General features: G+C 38.2%; 1 protein-coding gene across 4 annotated transcripts in view; it reads right to left on the reverse strand.

The window, feature by feature from the left end:
* LHFPL2 (LHFPL tetraspan subfamily member 2) overlaps positions 1–26,596 on the reverse strand; it is a 231,397-nt gene that overhangs the window by 11,407 nt on the left and 193,394 nt on the right. For all 4 annotated transcript variants that reach the window (XM_074208395.1, XM_074208392.1, XM_074208394.1 and 1 more), the window contains one exon: positions 21,937–22,702. In XM_074208395.1, the coding sequence (XP_074064496.1) occupies positions 21,937–22,366 (430 nt within the window). In that variant the 5' untranslated portion in view covers positions 22,367–22,702. The remainder of the gene's footprint in view (positions 1–21,936; positions 22,703–26,596) is intronic.

Below are 26,596 nucleotides of genomic sequence, written 5' to 3' on the forward strand. Positions count from 1 at the left end.
TTTTAAGCATTTAGCCTTCTGATTTGGCTCCTAATTCAGTTGCTTTCCCCCTTCTCTTCTGACCCAAGGTGTTCCATGGGTTCCACTGGAGAAGACCAGAGGCTTTCTTAGGTCTCAATTCACAATTACCTCTAGAGTTTCCCCCAGCCCTGAGTGTCAGGGTCCCTGACCTAGAGGCTGCTACTCAGTCACTAGCAGAATGGGGGGCACTCCTCCTCTTCTTCCTCCTGACGGTCAGTGGTCTCAGAAATCAAGCAAAGCCCCTAGAGCTACAACGATACTATTCCAACTCTGTAATTCCTAAATACTATGATCACTAAGCTGCCACAAATTTATTTTCTTAGGTCATATTTCTCTCTACTATTCTAGAGTTATGGTAAGGCAAATAAACATTTTAAATCTGGGTGGGGGACATAGGGAATTCATCAAATCAGAAAATGTCAGTATCCTATTAGTCTTTATTTGAACAACAATTTATCAAGCACAATGTCCTTTTTTGGCACTGGAGGAAAAGGGAGAAAGACAAAACTAGAATATGAAGGAAATGACAAAAGAGGTAGGGATGAAGAGAAAAGGCATTTCTAGACCTTTAACTATATTAAAAAGCAGCAGTTATAAAAACCATTTGCTCCTAGTTAAAAACTAGAGAAGCAAAAAGAATGGAACAGACTAGACAAGGAAGCTCCAAATCCAAATAAGACACTGGTCTCCAACTGCAAACTAGAATATACTAAGGAATGTTCACATATAAATAGGAAATGAATTAGGACATGCTAGGAATAAAAAAGCAGAAGCAGATCCAACAAGGAAATGTCAGTTGGGACCAAGGGTCCCATTCTTCACAACTGCCCCTAGAGTTTTCCAAGAAGGAGGAGGTTCTTAACATTTTGGTATATTATGGGCCTTTGCAATCTGGTAAAGCCCATCATCCCCTTCTCAGAAAAATATTTTTAAATGTATAAAATAAAATATAGATTAAAAAGGAGATCCATTTATATTCAGACAGAGCTATCAAAATAATTACTAAGTAGTTTTAAGCTGCAGGATAGAGACTTCATAAAGGAGTTTGTAGTTAGACTCTCATATTGTATTGCTTTTATAGAGTCATTTTTCAGTCATGTTCAATTATATGACCCCATTTGGGGTTTTCTTGGTAAAGATTTTGTTGTGGTTTGTCATTTCCTTCTCCAGCTCATTTTACAGATGTAAAATTGCTCAAATAGTGAGCCACTGAAAAATGTTTAGGAGAGGGATGGCATGGTGAGATATTTTTAAAGAATATAACAAAAGAGACAATTATCAAGGACTTATGATAAAAAATGTTATCTCCAGAGTAAGAAACTGATAGAATCTGATTACATTTCAGAGTATACTTTTAAAAACTTCTAAAATTTTTCTTCAGTTTTTGGGGAGAGGGGTGGGGTAGAGGAGGTCTATATTTTCTTTTTCAACATGGCTAATAGGGAAAGTTTTTTTTTTTTAAAAAAGTAACTTGTTGAGGGCCACACAGTTAGTAAGTGTCTAAGATTGGATTTGAACTCATTCCAAGCCCTGTGCTCTATCCCCTGTACTGTCTAGTTGCCTCACATTAAACAGATGAGAAAGCAAAGATCTAAGTGGTTAAGGGACTTGTAGTCACATGGTACATTTGAGGTGACTTTAGAGCTCAGAACTTTTGACCTCCAGTCCTGGGGTCTTTCTAGCATAGCACACTAGAGTCTTTTCAAGCTCTACCAGCAGTTTTGTGCAATGGAAATTTAACATAATTAATTCTCTCAACATTTAGCATTCTCTGAAGACGACTGACTCGGGTATCATAAGGAAGTAGGTTCAATCTCTGAGTTAATTCAAGTAGAAGAACACTGCATACTCCTTGGTCTGCTGCCCAAAGAGTCAACTAGCCATAGTTCTGCCTAAATTAGACAAGGTCTGGAGGGTGTTTCCCAACCCTCTTAGGTGGGGAGGTGTTGGGAAGACAGCAACTTCTCCTTTTATGTATTTATCAACTGGAGAATGGCTATATAATTATGAGGGAATATTACCGAGATAAATGAAATGATGAGTTCCATGATCTTAGAAATACATGGAAAGACTTGGCACGAAATAATGGAGAATGAAATGACTAGAATCAAGAGAACATCATTTCCAGTAACAGCACTATTGTGCTGTTCTTTGAGTGAATTAGTTATTCTATTGTAAATATTCAAATTAGCTAAAAAGGACATATGAAGAAAGACACTATTTGCATCCAGAGAAAGAACTGATAAATTAAGTATATATAGAATAATGTTACACACACACACACACACACACACACACACACACACACACACACATACACCTACATATACACACACACATACAGCTTCACCTATTTGTTTCTGGGTTGTTGGTTTTTTTTTTTTTTTTGCTTGTTTGTGTTTTGGCAAGGGGATTGGTATTAAGTGACTGGCTCAGAATCACACAGCTAGGAAGTGTCAAATATCTGAGGCTGGATTTGAACTCAGATCCTCTGGATTCCAGGGCAGTGCTCTGTCTACTAGGGTGAGGGAAGAAGGTAGAAAAAAAAAATAATTTATATGATGATTTTGTTGTATATTTGAAAGGATTAGGAAGCTGTTGTAAAGATATTTTTAGTTTCATGTATAATCTGCCTTTTTATTGTACTATTTTAAGGAAATTCCAGAAATACGTATTACTATAGTTAAAAGAAAAAGGGGGGCAGGAAAGAGGCTAGGTTGTACCATTTGGTAGCCTGGCTTTTGGGCCCTGGCTCACCTATTCTTCTTAAAGCAGGGGGATCCAGCAAACCCCGGACAACTCTACTAGCTGAGATGCCTAAGCCTTTTACTAGGCAACCCATGACTTGAACAGGAGCATTGTCCAGTTGTACTGGAGGAAGGCAGCTGTGTGTTGTCTACAGATACAGAATAATGAACAAACAAATCAAGTCTCCATACATCCTAATATAGTAAAAGTGGTTCCCTAACAGACATCTGCACAATCCCTTCCTTTCTATCTTTTGCACTTTCAGATTAAGTCTCAAACATTGGCTACACATACTTTACTGAAGGCAGTTTGCTTAGTGAGACTTTCTGGGAATGACAAATAATGATAATAGCTCCATGTACATCACTATATGGTTCCACAAAGCATTTTACATATATTGCCCTCATTTGATCATTACAAAAACCTTCTGAGGAAGGTGCTTTTCCCACCTCCATTTTACAGAAGGATAAACTGAGATTCAGATCATTCAAGTGACTTTCTGGGGAGTCACAGTTCACAGTTAAGTGTTAGGATTTTATCCTCATTTTAAAGAAGAATCAATGGAGCTACAAAGTTAAAGTGATTGCTCAAGGTTGGGTAGTGAATAGGTGTCAGAGATGAGATCTGACTTGATTTCAGTTCAGTCTGATCTTTGCCCTATTATCATCTTACCTCCTCCCAAGAGGAACCCTCCGTTGCTTCATTGAGTTAAATGGAAGAACTCTAGCACTAGCCATCATAATAATTAGCTTTCAAACACCTGTAATCCAGGTGCTTTAGTGCAAATAGGAGATATCATAACTTTGTAAAATAACTATGAGAAAGGGTCAAAGGATATAAACAGGAAATTTTTGGGAGAGGAAATCAAAGCTAACAATAATCTTATGAAAAAGAAATGCTCAGTCACTAATATTTAGAGAAATGCTGCCCAAATATGTGGTTGTAAGGAGATGAGGCAAGAGAGTGGATGGCTCAGTGAAACCCATCCCCTCTTCAAGAAAACCTATTTGAAATCCATTCATTCTCTATTGACTGTGTTTGAAGTGGCCTCTGTGTTTATGAAAGACAGTCTAGTTCATTAACAAGTATAGAAAGTACTTTCCAATTATCAATGAATTGTTTCAGACTAGTCTGAAAAGGAGCAGGATAGGGAAAACTCCCATTCTTAGAAACATGTAAGCTCCTTGAGGTCTGAGATATTTTTTCATTTTTTCTCTGTATTCCCAACACCTAGCATGCTACCTTGCCCATAAGCAAGTACTTCATAAAATATGTGTTGAATTGACTATCAGTCAATTAGGCAGCCAGCGGGAATAATGGATAGAGTGCTAGACCTGGAGTAAGAAAGACTCATCTTCATAAATTCAAATCTGAATTTGTAGACAACTGTGGGATCCTGGACAAGTCACTTAATCCTGTCTGCCTCAGTTTCCTAATGTATAAAATTAACTGGAGAAGGAAATGGTAAGGCACATCAGGATCTTTGCCAAGAAAACCTCCAATGGGGCCACAAAGAGTCAGACCCAAATGAAAATGACTGAACAACTGGAAAGGACCTTCAAGAGACTTATTGCTCTAATTTTCCAGATGAGAAAATGGAAGCCCAGAGAAACTGAGTGGTATTTACAACTTTATCCCAATGACTTTGCAGCACAATGGAGTCCCAGGTCCCCTGACTTCTGGTTCAGTGCCTTTTCCACTACACTGGTTTTCCTCTTACTAAAGAGGAGCAACCTGGATTGATGCCAATACTGTTCCTGAGAGATACATTCTCTCTCTGAGGCCAACTTCTTTGTGATATCTAGCACCCTTTTTTTCTTTCCTGTCTCTGGTCAACCACCTTGCCCCACTTTCCAGAGGTGGGGTGGAGAGAGAGAGAGACAGACAGACAGACACACAGACACACAGAGAAAAAGAGAGAGACACAGACACAGACACAATCAGAGACAGAGTTAGAGAGAGAGACAGAGACAGAGACCCAGACATAGAGATAGAGAGATAACTATGAGTTATGTCAAGATTTCTATCTCCTCCCCAATCTTACCATCACTACTACCCCATGGCTATTTATTTTTTGAAATTAGAATTTTTATTTTTTGAGACTCTAGAATAGGTTTCTCATGCATATGTTATAAAACAATGATTAATGTACTCTGGGCTCTCTCCAAATTCCCTCTGGTCCCAATCTGCTTTCATTATGGTCCTTGTCTTGTTCTTGCACTGAAAATAATGAAGTACTTTGGTTCAATCTTCCACCAATTAAGTTACTTCCAATTTCTTTTTTGGGGGGCCTCAGTTTCCTCATTTGTAGTTCTAACCAATAAAATGAACAATATACAGGCACTAAAAACTCTTACCCTACCATTGTTCAATCGGTCAAACAATAAACATTTATTAAAAGTCTAAAGTTTGTCAGGCCTTGTATCTGCTCTTAAGGAGTCACATATGTGAATATATGGAGACATATTAAAATATATAAGGTTGGAGAGTGGATAAAACACTGGTCCTGGCCAGGAGGACCTTAGTTCAAATCCAGTCTCAGACATTTAATAGCTGTGACCCTGGCAAGTCACTTTTAAAGCAAATGGAATTATAAGAGGTAGACATGATGGAGCAGAAGGGGATTCCAGGCTTGTGGAATTTCAGAGCATACAGACACACAAAGAGATGAACTAGGGATTATGAAAAAAGAGCAAGAAGTGCATTTTGTCTGTATCCTAAAAAGTGGAAAGGGGAGAAATGTTTGCTCATGTGCTTTGAAAATTATAAATTTATCAGAACAACTCAAACCTTCTATTGATGACTAGGTTCTTGTTTTATTAATATATTATCAGTTTCTCCTGACCAGAGCTTCCCTGTTCCTGTCCTTTGAGAGTAAAACTCAATATAACCAGCTCATTCTGCACTGGAGGACAGAGACTGGATAAGAGGTCCAGTCTCATGACTAACTTATATTGTGGAAAACTGGAAATAAAACCAGGTGATAGTGGGGGAGAGGAATCAAGAGAAAAAGCAAGCTACAGAATTCCTAGAAATGAAGATGTTGTGCCTGTTAATGAACCACATGTGATCACGGAACCCTCTCCATGGAGGGGATCCAGATCCTAGGCACCAATGTCATTCTCAACACAATGTTTACCAATATCATCATCTGGGACAAATGAACCCATCCAAAGTGTCTTGGAGAAAGGACTGACGGCTTTTCTGAATGACCATCAATTCTTGGATTCTATAGTTAAGGAATTAGAGAGCTCCTAAAAACAGATTAAGAGACACGAACCCATAGACCAGGGGAAAAGCTATCATGTCCACATTTCTTTTTTATTCTTTTTTTTTTGTTTGGTTGGAATTAGATCCATGTTTAGGATTAAGGTAAAATATATATCCACCCATGAGAATAGCACTGAAAACAAGACTCCCCTCAAGATCATCAGATTTTCCACAGAGAAATAAATTTTTTTTTCTGGACAAGCCATCAATAGCTCACTGGACAAAATCCAGTCTCCAATGAATGACCTCTCAAACAGCACCCTATGTGTGGTATTACATCACCCCTTCAAGTTTGCCAAACAAACTCCTTTCTCAAAAAGAACTCAGAATTCTACTTCTTCCAAAAAGAATTAGCTGAAGCAAAATGGTGTTTCTCAACTTATGGAATCAAATTAAACAGTTTTTTAAAAGTAATATATCATCATCATCACCATCATCAACATAAAGTAAATCATATTTATAAGGGTTTACAAATGACACTATTTGCCTCTCGAACAACATATGATTATGTTGTTCTCTTTGCCATTCTACTTCCTACTGCTTGAATAAAGTATGAATATGTTTCCTAAGAGGGTAGTTGGATGGAGCAGTTGAGATCCTAAATTCAAATTTGGCCTCAGACACTAGATGTGTGAACCTGGGCAAGTCACTTAACCCTGTATGTCCCAGTTTTTTCTCTGTTAAATGAGATTGAGAAGGAAATGGTAAACCACTCCAGTATTTTTGCCAAGAAAACCTCAAATGGGGGTCATGAAGAGTCAGACACAACTAAAATGACTGAACAACAAATGTTACCTAGAATATTGATTTGATAGTAATATAATCTATGAGAGTTAATATAATATAGCTGATAGAAGTTTGGGTTTCAGAGTCAGGGTAATCTGAGTTCAAGTCTTTCAGTCTATACAGATTGGTTGTGTGACTTATATGGACTGGTTGTGTGATTTTAGGAAAGTTACTTAACCTCTTGGTTCCTGGGGCAACTATATAAGAAAAAATTAAAGCACATACTAGTCTTCACTGGTAAAGGCAACTGGGTGGCAGGGTGCCACAGCTGGAGTCAGGAAGACTTGAATTTAAATTTAGCTTTAGATACTTAACTATCTGTGTGACCCTGGGCAAGTCACTTAACCTCTCTTTGCCTCAGTTTCCTCATCTGTGATATGGGGATAATAATATCACCTATTTTCCAGGGTTATTGTGAAGACTAAATGATAATCTATTTCAGATTTCAAACTCCTAGAATGAAGAAACCATTTCTATTTAACTGGATTTTTCCATACAACTTGCTCTTCTGTTGTCTTCTGTACTGTTCTGGATACCACATTTTATAAAGGAAATCAATGTTTGTCCAGAGAAAGATGACCAGGTTGTTTAGGAGATGAGGAGACCATATGGTGAGATGATCAGTTGAAGGAACCAGGTATATTTTTTCCAGGGAGAACTTTGATAGACAAGGATAAGTATGAGAAAGTATATCATATAGATGAGGTGCTAAGACTAATTTATTCTCCTTGGTCTCAGGGGATGAGACTAGGAACTATGGATGGAAGTTGCCCAGTAAGGTAGATTTAGGTTCAATGTAAATAAGAACTTATTAGAAATGAGAGCAATACTCATGGGGAATGACTTGTCTCAGAGGCTAGGGGATCAGCTAGTCCCTGGAATCCTCAAGTGGAGTGAGGTTTCTTGTTTAGTTTGGACTAGGTATTCTGCTTGAGAGTGATGCTGTAGCTTTAAAAGGAAAGTCATAAAGGGAGCTTTTAATGAGAAATAGCATGTATCTAAAACCAAGAACAAACATTCTCTTTAACAGAGATAAACTAGAAACTTTTCCCTGTAAGGTCAAGGGTGAATGGAGGCTGACCATTTACTATTCAGTTTTGTACTAGAAGTCCTAGCCTTAGTAATAAGACAAGAAAAAAGAGATGGATGAAATCATAATTGATTAGAGAAATGCAAATTAAAACAGCTATGAGGTACTACTTCACACCTATCAGATTGGCTAAAATGACAGAAAAAAAGAAAATGATTAATGTGGGAGAACCGTATACTAATGAACTGATCCAACCATTCTGGAGAGCATTTTAGAACTATGTTGAGAGGGCAATAAAACTATGCATGCTCTTTGATCCAGCAATACAATTACTAGGTCTGTACCCCAAAGTGATCATAAAAAAAGAAGACCCGCATGTACAAAAAAATTTATAGCAGCTGTTTTTGTAGTAGCGAAGAATTGGAAATTGAGGGCATGTCTATCAACTGTGAACAAGTTATGGTATATGAATGTGATGGAGTATTACTGTTCTATAAGAACTTCAAAAAAGCCTGGAAAGACTTGCATGAACTTATGTTGTAAGGAATGAATAGAACCAGAAGAACACTGTACACATTACAACAACATTGTGAGATGATCAATATGATGGATACAGTTCCTCTCAGCAGTTCAGTGATTAAACACAATCCTGAGAAAATTACTTTGGACAATACCATCTGCATCCAGAGAAAACAACTATGGAGTCTGAATGCAGAGCAAAGCATACCAAGATCACTTTCAAAAACTTCTTTTGTGTTTTTTCTTACTTTCCTATGGTTCCCTTCTCTCCGTGCCCCCCCCCAGTTCTAATTTTTCTTTCATATTACTAATATGGAAATATATAAACACAATTATACATGCACAACCTAGATATCATATTGCTTGCTGCCATTGGGAAAGATGGTAGAAAAATGTGGAGCTCAAAAGTTTACAAAAGGATAAATGTTGAAAACTATCTTTGTATGTAATTGGAAAAAATTTAAAAAAAAGAAATGGAAGTAATAAGTATAGGTGATGAGCAAACAAAATTATCATTTTTTGCATCTGATAAGATGATTTATGTAGAAAGTCCTACCTAGAAAATCACCTAAAAACTAGTCGAAAGAACTTAAACTTCAGTAATCATCAACGTATTATTATATATATTACATAAATCATCAACATATTAATTATTATACATTACCAACAAAACCCAGCTGGAATTCCATTTAAGATAATTACATGCAGTATAAAATACATGGTAATCTACCTCCACAAAAAACTATATGAAAACAATTATGAAGCACTCCATACAAATAAAGATAGCACTAAACTTAAATATTCATTGTTCATGGGTAGGCTGAGTTAACAGAAAAAAGATTTTTAAAAATATTATCAAAATCGATTTAACTGTTTAGTAAAATACAATCAAATGACCATAAAAAGATTGCTATTTTACCACATCTATTTCACCTAAATATATCTATGTAAGTGAAATAGATGTGTATTAAATAGTATTAATTACTGCTTAGGAGACTGGGGTCAGGTGATTTCCCTGAAAGGACACCAGAGGAATCAGTTAGGATAACTGATCCAAGAAATGTTATTAAGACAAAAGAGAAGAAACTGGGGGTGGAATGGGGGAGCAGGCAGGAGAGGGACGTGAAGCGTCCCAGGAGTGGATCAGGAACAGCAATCTATCATCAAGTGAATAAGCAGATAGGGAACGTGACTAGACCAGTGGTTATGCCTAAGTGAGCAAGAAGCCAGAAAGGCGTCAGAGAAATGACATGGAGCCAGGAATGTGTCATTAGGATTGTCTAAACAAGGCTAATCCTAGGGTGGGGATGGGGTAGGGGGTCAGGGTAGTAAAAATGGAGTATAAAACCCATATTTTGTTCAGAGACCTCAGCAACTGTTAGGATCATTAACCAGACCGAAAATCATAAATAGACACCAAGAAAATGGTGGCTAAATGAAGGCATTTTAACTCTACCCTAACCAATTCATTTATTCATTAGAAGGCAGTTTGTAGTTCCATTCTGGTTCTGGGATCAGAAGAATTCTTATGCTCAGGTCTGAGTTTTGCCACTAGCTATGGGGCTGTGTGACTGACCTTAAGCAAATCACTTCAACAGATGAATAGATAGGTGTGTATGTGGTGGTGGGCCATAGAGAAGATTTAACATATAAACCTGAAGTCACACTAGTTATTTATTAATTTGGGGGATTCTGAAATGCCCTGTTCAATCTTGAGCTAAAGCATATTTTACACTGGTGGTCTGAAAAGCCTCTGAAGGATAAAATCAACTAGAAAATGGGGAGGAATGTGGGAGAAGCAGGAGGAAATTGGGAAAAGGACAGGAGAAAGAAGAAAAAAATTGGCTAATTGGAGAGCTTGTGTAAAGTATTCTGATTATCTTCCTGAAGGTAGCAGCTATGCAGATATATTCTTCTTTGTATTAATTTCATTGAAGAATTTCAGCTTTATACCCCATCTGAGTAGACCTGGATCCCACCTGGAAGGTTTCCATTCCCTTAATTGATTATTTTTATCTGTCCTGTAATTATTTATGGTGCCCTATTAGTACAAAATCTTTGCATATGGGTCTCTTTTCTATCTTTTTTTCCCCTTTAAAAACATTTGACATGTAATCTCAGGACTCAAGAAGGCTCAAACTGTGTTTTGTAAAACAGATGGAAATGGTGAAATGTAAGTAGTATTCTTGATGATACTTTTAAAGACTAGTTCTATGGGTCACAGTCATTTAGAAGGACTATTATACACTTCAGGTTATCAGTATCAACAGATTCTTGAAATCAAAGCTTCCAGAGAGCCAGCAATATTTACATATAATCAACAAAAATCAATTGTTAGGGATTCATGAACTATCTTTGGAAAATGTTAAGATCCAATCTCCAAGTGCCATATAGTTTTCCATTCTATGGAGGAGGCAACTCTCAAGGACTTGAAAGGGAATAAGGGGAGAAATGGTTAATGTAATTAGGTTTTTTGCAGCAATGATTCATTTCTTACATGTAAACAATTTTACTGGTTGTTTCTAACACTAACAAGTGTTGAAATTTATCCTGGCAAACTTAGTTGGTGATTGAAGATTATACCCTTATCATTCTGGTAGCTGACACAATGGAGGGATAGGGGGAAGGGAGGGCAAGTTTTTTGCATGACAGATGTTAGGCAATTGATCATTTTACAGTGGAAAGAACAATAGATGAGGTGTCTCAAAGGACCTGGGTTCAAATCCTGACTTTTTACTTGAATGACTTTGTCCAAGTCAAGGAATTTAAACCTAATGGCTTTTGGTATCCCTTTCAGCTCTAAATCTATTAACACTCTCAATTTATATGAAAGTGAGGAAAAGTATAAACAATTGTCCTGGTCAATTAAGTATGCAAGGTTAAGAGTCATTCTTGGATCCCAGATTTAGAGCAAGAAGAGCTCTTGAAAGTCATCAATGCAAACTCTCATAAATGAGGAAATGGAACTCAGAGGGTAAAGCAAATTATCTAAGGGTCCACACCCAAGGCCAACCCTGGGTCTTTGGTTCAGCTCATGGATAGAGATTCTGTTGTGGCAATTACCCAAATAAAAGGTTAATTTAAGAGCAAATGTTAATTTAAATTGAATGTAGCGTAGAACTCATTAAGAAATGCTTCTTGTTATTTTTTCCAAATTTAGCCTCTTCTGCTATTTAGTTTTTTATAAAGGAGTGCTCTTGAATATTGAAGTCTTTGACTTTAGATAATGCCAAAAAATTCATGGTCCAATCTGGTTCCAGTTTTTAAGATTTGGTCGGCAAGTATTTAGAGATCTCAACTGCTATAGTGAATTAACACTGCAGACAAATCACTATGAAATATTTTGAATGCTGAATTATTGCTTAGCTACAAAGTAATTATTTACAGACCATTTAGATTCACAGACACCTAACTCATACTGATTCATAAATTACTTTTATATTGGTTTTGTTTTCTTAATATACTTCAAATGTATTTCATCTCTAGAGGAGTGGAACCAGCTGTCTTGGGAAGGTCTGGGTATATTGGAAAAAGTGTTGACCCTAGAGTCAGAGGACTTTAGTTTAAAATCCTATCCCTGGAAGAATGGACAGATGAGAATAATTTATTCCAGTAGTCATGAAGCCCACTGAAGCAGGCACTGTGGAGTACTTAAAGTGTGGTCACACATTAAAGACACCAAGGTCATCTACTGCATCTCAGGCTATAGCCAAACATCATGATTTTTGTCTTGCCATTGGACTTTGATGATTTAGGAAGACAGAATGAGGTTGATGATCTTATGCCTTACTTATACAAGTCAAGGTATCACCAGTGATGTCATTGGTCCTCTTCAAAAACGAAAAATGAGAAACATCAATAAGAACCTCTGACATTTAGAACTTTTAAGACTTTGGGCATGTCATTCAGTTTTCCTCATTTGGGAGAGGAGGGATGTTGCACTAATTAGCTTCTGAGCTTTGTTCCAATGAGTGGATTCCCCCTCATAGGGAGCCCTCAAAAAAAGGTATGGATGACAACATATGGGACATTTGTTATAGAACAGGCAAAACTCAATGGGTTCTGAGATGATTTCCATTTCTGTGACTCTGAGGTATATGCTTTAAATGGTTACTTATAGGGTAATACTATAGAAATTTCAATACATAATCAAAATTATGAGCTGAGCAGAGCTGTGTTATTCCCTAATGAGGCAGGGGTTATTTTGGGTTTGGTTTTTGGTTTAAATGATCTTCTAACATTCAAACATCAACCACTGCTGTCTTGGGCTCTTAAAAACAAAATGTTCCAAAACATTAAAGTAAATATTCACCACCATGCTTAGGAGATTATTTGTTAATGGAATGTGTACATGGATCACCCATGGACCAGTGATAATTTGATGCCTGTAATTAGGTGGTTACCATGGCAATCTACCCTGCATATCAATTACCATGTTTGAATTTTAAGATAGTATGTAATTTACTTCTAGACCTTCTAAATGATTTTTCAAAAATAGATCCCAAGCTCAAATTAATGCCTGCCTGATCCACTTGCTTTCAGGCAGTAATTATTTATCTCATAATAAGAATGAGTTCCTGTGTTTCTCTCCACAGATGAATTTTCATTTCTTGAGAGTGTAGCTTACAGAATGCAGACTCCCTATTATTATTGTACTAGAGTTGGGAAAGTCAAGAAATTACCATCCTAATAGTTTCTGGTGTAGTGCTCTATACATGGCTGGTACTCAATAAATATCTAATTTAATTCTAGTCTTGCTCTTTTATAATTTTGAAATTTCATCCAAGTTCAATATGAGTTGCTGAAGGTTAGTATTTTGAATATTCTTGATTTCATTCTGATATACAACTGCTGATTTTCACTTCTAATGAATTAAGGTTACAGACTGTCAGCCTTTGCTAGCAGATAGTTTAGAAACTGAGGTCTCTCTTCAGTGACCTACAAAGTCTGAGAATAATGGCCTCTTCTTTTACTGCTAAATTCTCTATAGTTAGTATTTTTAGTTGCTTTGATCTTAAATCTTCTATAAAATTCTGCTCTAATGTTTTATCATGGTATGCAGAGGTCCTTGGGTTTGCAAGGAATGTACCAGTGAAATTCAAGTTCTGGTAGGTTCTATCATGTTTGAATGACTTCTAGTCTAGACCTGATAAAAGCCTGAGTTTGCCCTCTGATGCATACTCTAACTAGGTACAGAGGAGCACAAGTTGGCTGGTCCCTGGATGGAGAAGTTTTTGTCCATGGCAACACTAACACAAAGAAAAACAAAAAAATGGTCCTTAGTCTTAGGCAATCCCTTTTCCTTCTGTGGTGATACAGAAGGGTAAAGTGGTGGAAAAGAGAGCAAGGATGAATGAAAATGATCATTTTTAAACCATGTATAAACATTAGTTCAGCAGAATTAAGTACACTCTAAATGGAATTGTAGATTGAAATCCAACTCTCTCATTTTACAGATAAGGAAACAGGCCCAGAGAAGTTAGGTAACTTGACCAAGGTCAAGACAGTAAGTGGTGCCTATAGGAGAAGTTTGTCTAATGAACAAGAAAGTAACCTCTAATTTTAGAAATGGAAATATAACTACATTGATATTCTTGTGATAAATAAAACAAAATTATAAAAGGAGATTGCAGCTGAAAGGAGGGGATAGCTTAAATGTATTAAAGAAAATAAGAAACATCATTTCATGGAAAATGCCATCCACATCCAAAGGAAAAACTATGGAATCTGAATGCAGACCAAACCAAACTATTTTTACTTTTTAAAACTTCAAGTGTTTTTTCTTTCTTTCTTTCTCGTTTTTTTCCTTTGGTTCTAATTCTTCTTTCACAACATGACTAATATGGAGCTACATTAAATATAATTGTATATATGCAACCTATATGAGGTTGTTTGCTGCCAGGAGAATAAGGTGGGTAGTAGAAAAATATGGAACTCAAAAGCTTACAGAAAAGATGTATGTTGAAAACTATCTCTGCACTAAACTGAAAAAAATAACATTCAAAAAAGAATAAAGAAATATCATTTCATGGGGTGTCTTATGGCACTCAGGGAAGCTAGGTGGAGCACTATATAGAGCACTGAACCTGGAGCCAGGAAGACCTGAGTTTAAATCCAGACCCTGCCACTTACTAGCCATGTGACTAGGAGCAAGTCATTTTACTCTGCCTCCATTTACTCATCTATAGAATGAGCTAGAGAAGGAACTAGCAAATTACTCTAGTATCTTTTCCAAGAAAACCCCAAATGGCACCACAAAGAATTGAACACAATTGAAAAGACTGAATAGCAACCAAATGTTCCTTCCAGGTCTATATTTATGATACTAAGATACTATCTCTGAGCTTCCTCACCTGTAAGATGGTCTCTAAGGTCCCTTTCAAATCTAAAGTTATAATCCTAAATCAGTTATCTATTCTGAGCTTGCTTATCTATAAAACAGAAATAATAATTCTCCTGCAAAAAGGTTTGTATCTGCTTCTCTTTCTGGTTTCATCTTTCCTGAAAAAGATACTTCTCCTGGACAAGTTCATCACCTTGCTAATCCGAATCTTGATTGACAATACCTCTCTTCTCAGTTTGGAGGGATGGAGTATCACGCTCCTTCCAAAGCCTTTCTTTCCAGAAGGTAGAAAACTCCATTTCTGCACCTGTTGTTCTCTGATTTCAAATCCACGAAGCAAGATGTCCCCATGAGGTACCCTCTGGCATCCCCCTTCCCCAACACCTTTCTGTACCTTTTTAGGTATTATTTTCTCCCCATTCCTGTTCTTGAAGGCTGGGGTTTCCCTTCTTTTTATGAATTGTATCCCTAGCAGTTAGCAAAGTACCTAGCAAACAGTAGGTGCTCAATAAATGTTAATAGGATTGGAAAAATTGTAAAGTGCTCTGGCAAAGTGAGCCATTAATGTTGTTGTCCAAAGAACTGTGCTATGGCTTCAGAGTCCAAGCAAGCATTCAGATCTTGAAAAGGGTAGATTATTAAAAAGATAATATAAACCACCCTATCCTTTCAAATATTGTTTAAAAAAATGATCAAAGGATCTTTCCATAATGGAATGTGAACCTTTGGGAAACCAAAATGCCATCTATATAAAGCCTGCTGAGGAAAGCTCCTAGAATCATTGAAGGCTACTAGCTCTCCTTTCAGCTACATTTCTGGGTGGAGGCAGAGGGAGCAGTCACTGCTCTTTATCGGGATTTGGCTGGGTGCACTCCTGAGTCTAGCTAAGAACTCTGGACACTATTAATTTCTTAGTTATTTGTTCATTGTCTACTGAGTCTAAACTCTTTAAGAGGTTGGACTGCTGCCCTTTTTTCTTTTTTCTTTTTATCTGGCACATGGTAGGTGCTTAATCAATGAGTGACTGAGAATTTGCTGGCTTCAGACTTTCGAGGCAGATGATAGTGTCTGGGCTAATTTAAGAACTAGGAGCTTCATCTGAATTATTTTTACTGAGCTCTGTTTGAAATAACCAAATTTTAGGATTTTCCTAAATTATTTCCTTTGGGAAAATAGATTCTTTCATAACCAGTTTGCATCCTTTAACCAAGCATCAAGACTCTTGAGAAAGACTTCCATTATACTTGTGCCTAGCTTTTCTGGATGACAAAGATTATACAAGCCCTATAGTCTATTTAATCATTAAACTCATACTTGGAAATTAAAAAATTAACTCTTGTATGGTCCTGAAATGTGAAAAAACTTTGCTTTTAAAAAGTAAAGAAAAGAAAAAACTGATCGTGCTTGCCAAGTTGGGAATGAATACAGTCTGGGGTCTGTTTCTGAAAGATCCCTTGCTCTTGTAACAGCCCTTTCTCACACCAATTGTTTCCATGTCTCCCAGATCCAGGGCTGACAAAGTGGGGGGGGGGGACTCCAAAGAATAGATGTCACAGCTGCACTAAGTCATCAGTTAAACTTGTGCTGCTGTTAACCAGATGCAGACCAGTCACTCAGCTGGCAGGGGAGAAAAAAACCAGTGAAGGCACTGAAGAAGCTAGGCAGTGGTCAGGAGGCAGCTGGCTTCAGATACCCCATGGGCAGAATTCACAGAAACAGGGCCAGGAACTAGAGCCAAAAACTTTACTTGAAACTGGGTGGATCTATCTGTCTTTCAGATACATGGAGAAGTCATCCAAGCCTCTCTGAAATCTTGTTTCCACTGATCATTTGGTTCACTCTTTTGTACACTCCCTCCTCCCAAAGGCCCAACTGAGCTAGACAGACAGAATGAGGCTAAATTTCTCTTCAGAGTTGAGATGAAGTAGTCCCAAGAGAGGTGCTCTGAGTGAACAGGAATCTCTGCCTCCCGCCAATTTTAAAATTTGAATCATCCCTTTGGCGGAGTGGGAGGAACTGTGCAAGAAGGAAGAAAGGCAAAAAAAAAAAAAGAAAAAGAAAACCTATTGGGAAAGTTCGAATTTATGGAGTATATTTTTTCAAATGGAAAAGACCCTCAAGTGGTCTGTCCCTCCCCTCTTGCATCATGTCAGTCTATCATAGTAACTAAGGGTGAAAATTAAAGGCTCTCATCTGAAGTAAGAAAGGCACATTCTTCCATGGCACTTTCCCCACCTCATCTTGCTCAAGGTTTATTCTCCAACAATGTCCATATAAAGAATGCTATAATTGGAACTCTCATTCAACTGGAAAGGACTGATCTGAAGGAGCTGTTGGGTTGGCTGAAGGAAGATATGAAGGAGCTGTTGGGCTATCTGAATAAAGGATATTTTAAGTAGAATTTGATAAACCATTCTGTAAAATCACTTACATGCTTATTACATGCAAGGTAATGGAAAAGCCTGGGGAGTATAAAGATGAATCATAGACTAGTTCCAAAGAAATTATATATCCTTGCAATTAAGAAAACTGAGGCTTAGAAAGGGGAAGTGACTTCCCTAATGATGCTGACAGAGAACAAAAGTGGCAGTCAGGACATGAACCCTAATTTTCTCATTCCCAGTCTGGCCTTTTTTCTACATCAACCTTGAAAAAAGGACTGAATCCTCTATAGTTGAGGGGATGGAGAAGAAATGGAAAAAAAGCAAAAATAAAGGTCAAGTTAAAAAAAATTAATAGCTGTCTTAGACTGTAAAATCTCCTTCATGAGAAGGACTATGCTCATATAAAGATCTCTTTGTAGATACTTAATGGGGGTGCAGCTAGGTGGAGCAGTGGATAAAGCACCGGCCCTGGAGTCAGGAGTACCTGGGTTCAAATCCCGTCTCAGACACTTAATAATTACCTAGCTGTGGGGCCTTGGGCAAGCCACTTAACCCCATTTGCCTTGCAAAAATCTAAAAAAAAAGATACTTAATGGGTTTGATTGAAATAATAATTTGTATATCCAGTTTTTCATTTTTTCCTCTCTGTAGTCTCTAGAGAAGGAACAGAGTATGTTCTTTAATAAACAATGTGAAGACAGTGTCAGATAAGGGCTTTCATCAAGTTCCAACTAAAATCTACCTTTCCATCTTCCTTCTAATGTCTTCCCTCTAGTCATATTCCTATTTACTATTTATTTCTCTTTGACTCTGTAAGTTTGTTTGTAGATATCTATTTGTTGCTGTTATCTACCATTAGATTGTAAGCTCATTGAGGAAGAAGTTATCTTTGGTCTTTTTATGTATCCCGGGTACTCAGCACAGTTTGTTATTTGTCCTTCATTTTCAAAGAAGATCATGACATCATGGAGGTGATACTATGACAAATGAATGAATTTGATTTCAGGAGAATGTATGCTAAGTCACCAGCCTCACTTTTTCCTCCAGAGTCATCTGCATCCAGTGCCCAAATATGAATCAGTGGCCCTGGATAAGAGGCAATCCAGATAAAGTGACTTGCCCAAGGTCACATAGCTAGTTAAGTGTCAAGTATCTGAGGCTGAATTTGAACTTAAGTCCTCCTAACTCCAGGCTAGTGCTCTATTCACAATGCCACTTAGCTGCCCTTTAGCACAGTTTAATGACTCATTGACTTACTGAGCTATTCTTTGAATCAGAGTGAATAATACCATTTAGGTGAAAGGACTATTAGCACTAAAAAATGTTAGTCCTTGAGATTCTCAGTGACCTTAACTCAACAAGTTAACACTTGGCATCGGGAGGCTGGTTTTTAAAAAAACTATTTATGTTGAATGGCATCCATCCAAGAATCCTGTAAATGTGAAATCATGGTCCAAATCATTGGTCCAAATATAACCTCGCATTACAAAATGGCCAGAAAATCAGAGGATGGTGCATCTTATTCCACTCATAAGAACTCCTAGGTATATGGACAGATGAACTTGACCATTTCACTGGCATATCTGGAAGATTGGTAGCATTTACAATGCAGGGTAAGATCATTTAAGATCTAGCTAAGCATGTCCTATTGGGAGAAAGGTAAATGGAACATGTCCCTCTAATCTCAAGAGTTTTAATTGGATGCTACAAAGCAGCCAAATGGAAACTAGAAGATAATTTATTTAGATTTCTAAGAAACCTCTGAAAAATCCTCTACACTAAGAGCTGTGTTTTATTGGGGGTGGGGTGGGGAAAGGGGAACATAAGTAAGAGGAAACCTGTGGTTACGAAATGTTCTTATTGTGGATAGTGAACTAGCTTAAAAACAGAAAACCAAGAAGGGATAAATGGATTTATCTCTGTCAGAAAAGTATGAGTAGAGGATTCACCAGGAATGGTATTTAACATTTTAATAAATTATTTGGCAGAGGAAGTATTAGGTGAACTCTTAGTTGCAGATGACACTACACATTTCCAGGTAATGAAATGCCAGGCTGAGCAGGATATATTGCAGGGTGAGCTCACAAAGTTGTAGAATTAAGCTGAAAATGGGAAGATAAGCTTCCCAGATTCGGAGTTTTAGAACTAGAAAGGATATTGGATATAAGATAGGCTAATATTTTCACTTTAAAAATGAGTAAATCGAAGTCCAGAAGATCTAAATGACTTTCCTCACAGACTTTCTGGCAAAAACATAATTAAGACTTTATAATTATCAGTTCTCTTTGCAACCCATTGTGCCCTGGGGCCTCTTAGGAGTACCCACCTAATCTATGATATGTATGATAGGGAGTTGACTCTACTGACATTTCTATCTTTTGTCTGAGCAATAGGCCAGGATATAATACATCTCCCTGCTTCTCCCCATTTCTTTACCCTCTCCATCCTTCCAATGTCTCTGGTGAAGTAATCAAGAATATCCTTTAACTAGTAGCTGGGAAACTTTTCTGTTGTGAGAATATATCATGCTATGGCTTTTTGAAAGACAGGAAGATGAAGAACTTTCCACATTGAACACTGAAAACGTAGTCTCGAGATGAAAAAAGGGGTAAATTAGGAAAAAGGAGACATGGACTACAGTCCTGACTGTCAATAATTCTCTTTAGGAATTTAGGAAAGTTTGCTATTCATGACCAAATGGAGACGATCATCCTTAACCTATCTGGATCCCAGGGTTATGGTGGGGAGGTGAAGGAGGGAATTCAATTAAATTCAGTTCAACAAACATTTATGTAACATTTCCTGTCTATATGGCATGATGGTATATGAGGAAGATAAAATAAGGAAATAAAGATATAAAAGGTGAGATAATAGCTTTGCAAGTGTTTTTTGAAACCAGTTCCTGATCCCTGCCCTATTAACTGTTTTGAAAAATAAAAGATAATTCACTCTTTCTCAGGAAGAAGCTTCAGCACAATGTACCAGCTGGGGTCTGGAGTTTACCTTTCTGTGAGCCAGTTTCTTCATCTATAAAATGTGAGAATTATATTACCTGCTTCATGTGACTGTTGTGAGAAACACCTTGGAAACTACATACATAAATATGCTGTTTGTTGTGACTATAGTAGTTGCAGAACTAGATGGCTCAGGAATGGGCCTTATCTACCTAGAAGCTAAAATGAACAAGTAGGTTTGGACCAGTGGACCTTAACCTCTGCTCTCAGAAAGCCGGGTGAGGTAAATTGATTGGAGCTCTAAGGTAAATTATGGAAAAGCCAGAACTCCCTGGGGCAAGATCTTTGGCCTACAGATGCCTCCTCCTTCAGGGAGTCCCTAGAGGGTGTGTGTGTGTGGGGGGGGGGGAAGAGGGGAACTTTGAACTTCCAGTGGCTAGCAGAAGGCTGGAGATACTGGGCAGATACACCTCAGCAATTGGGAGTGGCCTTTGAATCCCTCAAATTTTGTGTCATCCTTGGGAAGCAGGAATAGGCGGTGCTATAGTAAAGCATTTTCTCTAAACAGAAAGAAAGTAAAGAGAGTATTTCCTTTCTTTAGGCCTGCTCCTTGACCTCTTTCATGTCATGGGCACATATCTGGGTCCTTCTAGGACTCTCCTCTACAGCTTGCTTTAGTACTTCCTTTTGGCATAGTGAATTACTGGGACTACCTCGGTTCTTCCTTGAGAATTTTAGACAATACAGCTGATTGTAACTTGAGAGACTGGAAAATATCTTGGATACAACTATTAAAAACATTCTTTGTACTTTTCTCAAAAGCCAGACAAAATCCCATTTCTAAGATCTACCTACACGAGATGTCTTAATGTTCAACTTTTTTTTCTTTGAAAAAAATGAGTGACTACTGCCAAGAAAACAGAATATTATTTCTTTCAATCCACAGGAGTCTGAGTGGACAACTTGTCCTTCCTTGGAACTAAAACCAAGTATTCTGAGTTCCAGATCCACAGCCTGGGAACGTCTGGTAACAATGGGAGGTTTCTTAACCATTCTTGGCTTTCTCTCTTGTAATCACTGCAATGCCCTACAACTCTCCTTTTTCTGTTCATTTCTAAAATATCTCACCACAGTGAGAATTCCTCTGAAATCTATGAGTTACCTTTTACTTTCCATCCTGAACATTCTGTCTGGTTCCAGGAGGGCAATTTAAAACAGAACACAATTAATACTGAACAGATGAGGATAATTCCTTTTTCCAGCTAAAATGATTCAAAGACTTGAGGATAAAGTTTGAGGAGAGAAAGGAGGACATGGGGAGGCAAAGAGTGGTAAGAAAGGAATTAGTGATTCCTAATGAACCCTGAGCTATTAAGGTTCTTATTTGGAATAAATCTTGTGGCTGAGATTTGCTCTCACCATAATCCTTCACTGTAGGATAGGCTGCCATGGAGCGCATGCTTTCAATTTGATGGGGAAAGCAATAAAAAAGGAGTGGTAACTCAAACAGAGAGTTAACAATTTATAAACCCCAGGACCACCTAACACTGAGAGTTTGGCTAAAGCCAAAAGAGAACAAGAGAGACTGTCTTCATCTTAGCTGAAGATGACAGAAACAGGAAATACAGGAAACTTGGGCCAGCTTAGCTTGCTGGTTCATCTCTGTTGGACTTGTGCCCCTTAATTGAAAAACTAACTGAGGTCTAGAAAGCATCAGAGACTGATATACTGAGTTGCTGTTTAAATTAGTTAGAGGATGACTGATTGACTGACTGACTGACTGACTGACTGAGCCACAATACAGTCAGTTTTCTCCCATCCTGCTTCCTGCACACTTTTCCATCACCAAGCCTTATTCCCCCTTGTTCATTTTGCACCTACCTGCAATCCCTTGTAGCAGCCCACAGACATTAAAAATACTTTTCTTCATGATGCTCTGCACACACATGGTGAAGACAGATATTAATGCCACAATACAGAGAATAATGATCCCAAAGGCTAAGAAAATAGCAGTGGCCTGCCAGAAGCCACTGGCGATCTCGTTGAAGTTCTCAGCATAGGGACCACAGAGGGTGTCCCGATTGGAATGGTGTATATGGGAGATGCGGGTACAGCGAGAATAGATGCCCAAGGTTGGGTGATAAGGCTGATGAGAGCCCCTGGTCCTGTTATCTGTATCCACATTGCTGGAGGATTTGGGAGTGCCGATCAGCCAGTCTGCACTTATGAAAGCGATGAGTTCTGCAACAGCCACGACGATGCTCAGGAGAGTCCAGAGCATGGAGCGACAGGTGACAATAACATGACACATTTTGAGGACTGAGGTAGTGGAGAGCCAGAAATCCAAGGGTCACACGCAGCTACCCCCAACTACAAGAATGAAGGCAGAAAGACAGCAGGAGGAGAAATCTTTTTCTTTCCAAGCAGCTTTGCAGCCAGTCACCAAGGTCCAAGCAGAACTATGAAGAAGTGAGATGATTCAATCATTGACTTGGAGCATACTCAGCTCCTCCTTTCTTTCTCCTCCCCTGACAACTCCTGCTGGCTGCTCTGTTAGCATGCATACTGGCACATGTCGACGGACTGGGTGGTTAGTCTTCTGGGTGGGGAGGTCCCAAGCCCTGCCTCCTGCTTTGACATCACACACCTATAGGAGAGAAAGGAGGAGGGAGGGTTTAGCCATGAGCACTCCCTGCCCCAGCCCCACCCCCTGCTCTGGTGAAAGCAAAACTTCTCATCTTGCCCAACAAGGTCTTAAAGTTAACATGTGAGAGTTTAAAACACGAGTTTGTCAAGTCCATAGAGCAAGAAAATTCCCAGGCTCCGTTGTCAGATGGTGACTCTTGTCCGCTGCCCCATGGTACCCGCCCCCTCCCACCCCAGCGAGCAGCTGTCAGAGTTTAGGAAAGGTACTTCTCCACTTTGTGAGAAGTCAAAGAGACCATTTACAGGCAGACAGTCATAGAATCACCCATGAGAGCAGGAGGGCCAGCTTCAGACCACTCTCCTTCCTCTCCAACTCACCCCAAACCATACAGGTAGTAAACATCAAAGGGTTGGGGGGGGGAGAGGATTAGAACCCATTTCCTCTGACCCCAAAATCAGTTTTTCTTCTCACTTTATAAACCTTCATGAAATACTAATTCCTTGTAACAATCCAGTTTATGTTTCCCTCACTTTTGGGTTTACCTTTACTGTAGATTAGTCTTCTAGAGGAGAGCCTCAACAGGTAGCATGACCTGAGAGAGCTGTCAAATTGGGTGCCTCCCACATAATCTAGAGGATATTATCAATTTAGCTTATGACAGTTTCATTGAAGCTCTTACCCACTGCTAAATATCCAGCATCTCATACAAGAAAAACAAAGTCATAAAAACACTGGCCCTAGGGCACTGGAATTTATTTGGGCATGGTTTGGAGGACAAACAATTTCAAAGGACTTGGGCATCCAACAGTCTCCCCCTCTTCCCCCTATTTAAAGACAGGTGCTACATTGGATAGAAAACTGGACTTGGAGATGGGAAGATTTGAATTCTTATCTAGATTTGGACTCTTCCTAGCTGTAAGACACTGGGTAAATTATATAACCGGTTTACCTCAGTTTCCCTGTTTATAAATGGGAATAAATAAATAAATAAAAGTATCCCCCTTTTAGGATTGTTGTGAGGATAAAATGAGATATTGAATACTTTGTAAATCTTAAAACGCTACATAAACACTATTATTGTTAATTTTACAATTTGCAAGGCTCTTCATGGATACATTTTGGCTTCAAAGACTAAGAGCAGCCTGGCAAAGCTTTTCATATTCACTATGCTGAATGCAAGCAGCAGTCTCCAGCATCTGTTGCTAAGATCAATTATAAGAAACAGCATCTAATTATCCAATTTTTAATTCTTTGGAAATAGAATCACTAGGAATAAGCAGGTTACTCAGGTACTGTGATGGGAAAGAGAAAATCATTACAATTTGCTGTGTTTGAGATTTAATATGAAAGGAAACAAATTATTCCTTCCATGAAGATGGACTGCATCATAGGACTAGGCTCACTGGTGATTATTTAGTATTTACCATAGAACGCCCACAGTGTATTTTTGCCAAAAAATTAAGTCACACTGACTCACAGGTCTTATAAGAGCTAATGACTCATCCCAGCTTTAGGAAACAATTTGAAATAGAGGCATCCCTTTCTAAGGACCATTAATTAAGGATTGCTATCATGGAGTCAACTTGTTGACAACAGAAACTTGTCTAAGGGTTGGAGCAGAATGAAAGTCTTGAATTGTTCCAATTCATTGCCATGTGCAAATGGTCATTCCTCTGCTTAGAGGGCTTTGGTTCACCACAGGTCCTGGGCTAAAACCTCCCATTGTTTCCTATTTCACAGAGAACTTATTCTCTGACCCCCCCCCCCCCCCGAAATGGCTTCATTATAAGAGGACTTTGCTCTAACAACCAAAGCCTCCAGTAGAGGTGACCTAGCTCTAAATAAGTGCCAAGAACTCAGATTGATGTGTCCATTCTTTTCCTTAGTTGGGACAGCAGCCCTTCTGCCTACCAGGGTCAAGATAAATTGAGTATGTTGCATCTGACCTATCAACACAAGGACCTTTTCTGAATGATTAGAGCTTATCAACTGAGGTCATATCAGTTCCATGGGAACCACAGAGACACCCAGAGCATGTGCAGGGTCCTTGCTGTGGGGGAGGCAAGCAGGGAAGAATAAATGCATTGGAATATCTGAGTTGGAAAAATGCAACTGCAAGCAATTCAACAAACAATCCAATAAGAATCAATGAAACACATATACAAGGCACCATGCTTGTCACTTGAATTTCAAAGAGGAATCTTAGAAAATTGGATCTGGAAATGATCTCAAAGATCATCTAGTTCATTTAATTTTTTTAAAAATTTAGTTTCAACTCCTCATTTTATGTAGCAGGTTGGTATAGTAAGTAGTGGGGGTGATTTGGACTTGGGAAGACTTGAGTTTGTATCCTGCTTCATGCTTAAAAGGTCTGGGTCCCCATATAAGTCAATCAGTCTCCTTGAATATGATTTTGCTCATCTAAAATAATTGGGGTAATCATAATACCCAACTAACAGGGTATTTTTTTTTTGCAAGGCAGTGGGGTTAAGTGACTTGCCCATGGTCACACAGATAGGTAATTTTTAAGTGTCTGAGACTGGATTTGAACTCAGGTCCTCCTGACTCCAGGGCAGGTGCTCTCTATCCTAGCTGCCCTAACAGGTTTTTTGTGAATTATCATCAAACCTATGTTTGTAAAGCACTTTGCAAGTTTAAAACATTTTATATATGTCAGTTATTAGTATTATACTTTTCCTCTGCAAATTATTTCCTATTTATCCTGCATAAAGCTTGCTTTGTATATATTTTGCATGTTATTTATTCTATTAAGCTACAAGCTCCTTGAGAGCAGGTCTTCTTTGGCCTCCAGCACTTAGTACATTGCCTTTAGTAGGTTTATCATAAATGGTTACTGATTTGAATTACTATTCTTGTTATTATTAGAGTAGCAAAATGAGGCTTAGAGAAAGAACTGATGCCAGAAGGTCATAGTTTAGAGCTGGAAGAGACATTAGGGATCATATTGTTCAACCCTTTTATTTTAAAGATGGGTAAACTGAGGCAAGAACTCAGATTTGCCAAAGAAAGTGATAGTGTGGAAGACCTAAGACTAAAAGTCCAGTTGTCTCACTACTAGTCCAGGTCCTTAAAAGAAATATTCTATTTAATTAGCAAGTATTTATTTTATTTTACTTTCAACTTCTCTCACTCTAGTGGGGTAGGTGTTAATATGTCTTGCCATGGGAAACAAATTCTCAAATTTGCCATATTCTAAAAGGCATGTCTTCTTCCAGGACCTTTTCTTTAATATCCTCCTTTCCATACTACATGCCATTTGTAAACCTTCATGCTGAAGTTCATGCTAAAGACTCTTCTCCACGTACTATCCAAGAAATGGGAGTACTGCTCAAATCACAATACATTCATAGCAGCCTGGGCTTGTCTGGGCATTATGCAAAGGTTGTCAAACATTCCATGGAATACCCAGAGCCCCAGTGTAATGGGAGGAAATCACATCTTTAGTTTCACTAGCCTCTAACTGAAATTTAGGATTTCCTTCAATTATTTAAAAACATTCTTCTAAGAAGAGTTCTATCAGACTGCCAAAAGGGAAGAAGCAGGGAATAAACATTTATATAATACCTACTATCTATCAGGCTCTGTGTTAAGCACTTTTTACAAATATTATCTCAGTTGATCCTTAGGGCAACCCTGGGAGGTAGATATTATTATTATTTCCATTTTGCAGTTAAGGAAACTGAGGCAAACAGAGGTTAAATGATTAGCCTAGGCTTACAGAGATATTGGTATCAAAGGATGGATATGAACTCAGGTCTTCCTATGGCTAGCAACTGCATCTGGTGCCTCCAAAGTCTGTGATACACACAAAAAAAGTAAGAACCCCTGCCCTATAGTCTTTTGAGCTCAAATGGATGACCTTGGCACAAGGAA

Source organism: Macrotis lagotis, chromosome X, assembly GCF_037893015.1.
Source record: "Macrotis lagotis isolate mMagLag1 chromosome X, bilby.v1.9.chrom.fasta, whole genome shotgun sequence".
In the NCBI taxonomy this organism is placed as follows: Eukaryota; Metazoa; Chordata; class Mammalia; order Peramelemorphia; family Peramelidae; genus Macrotis; species Macrotis lagotis.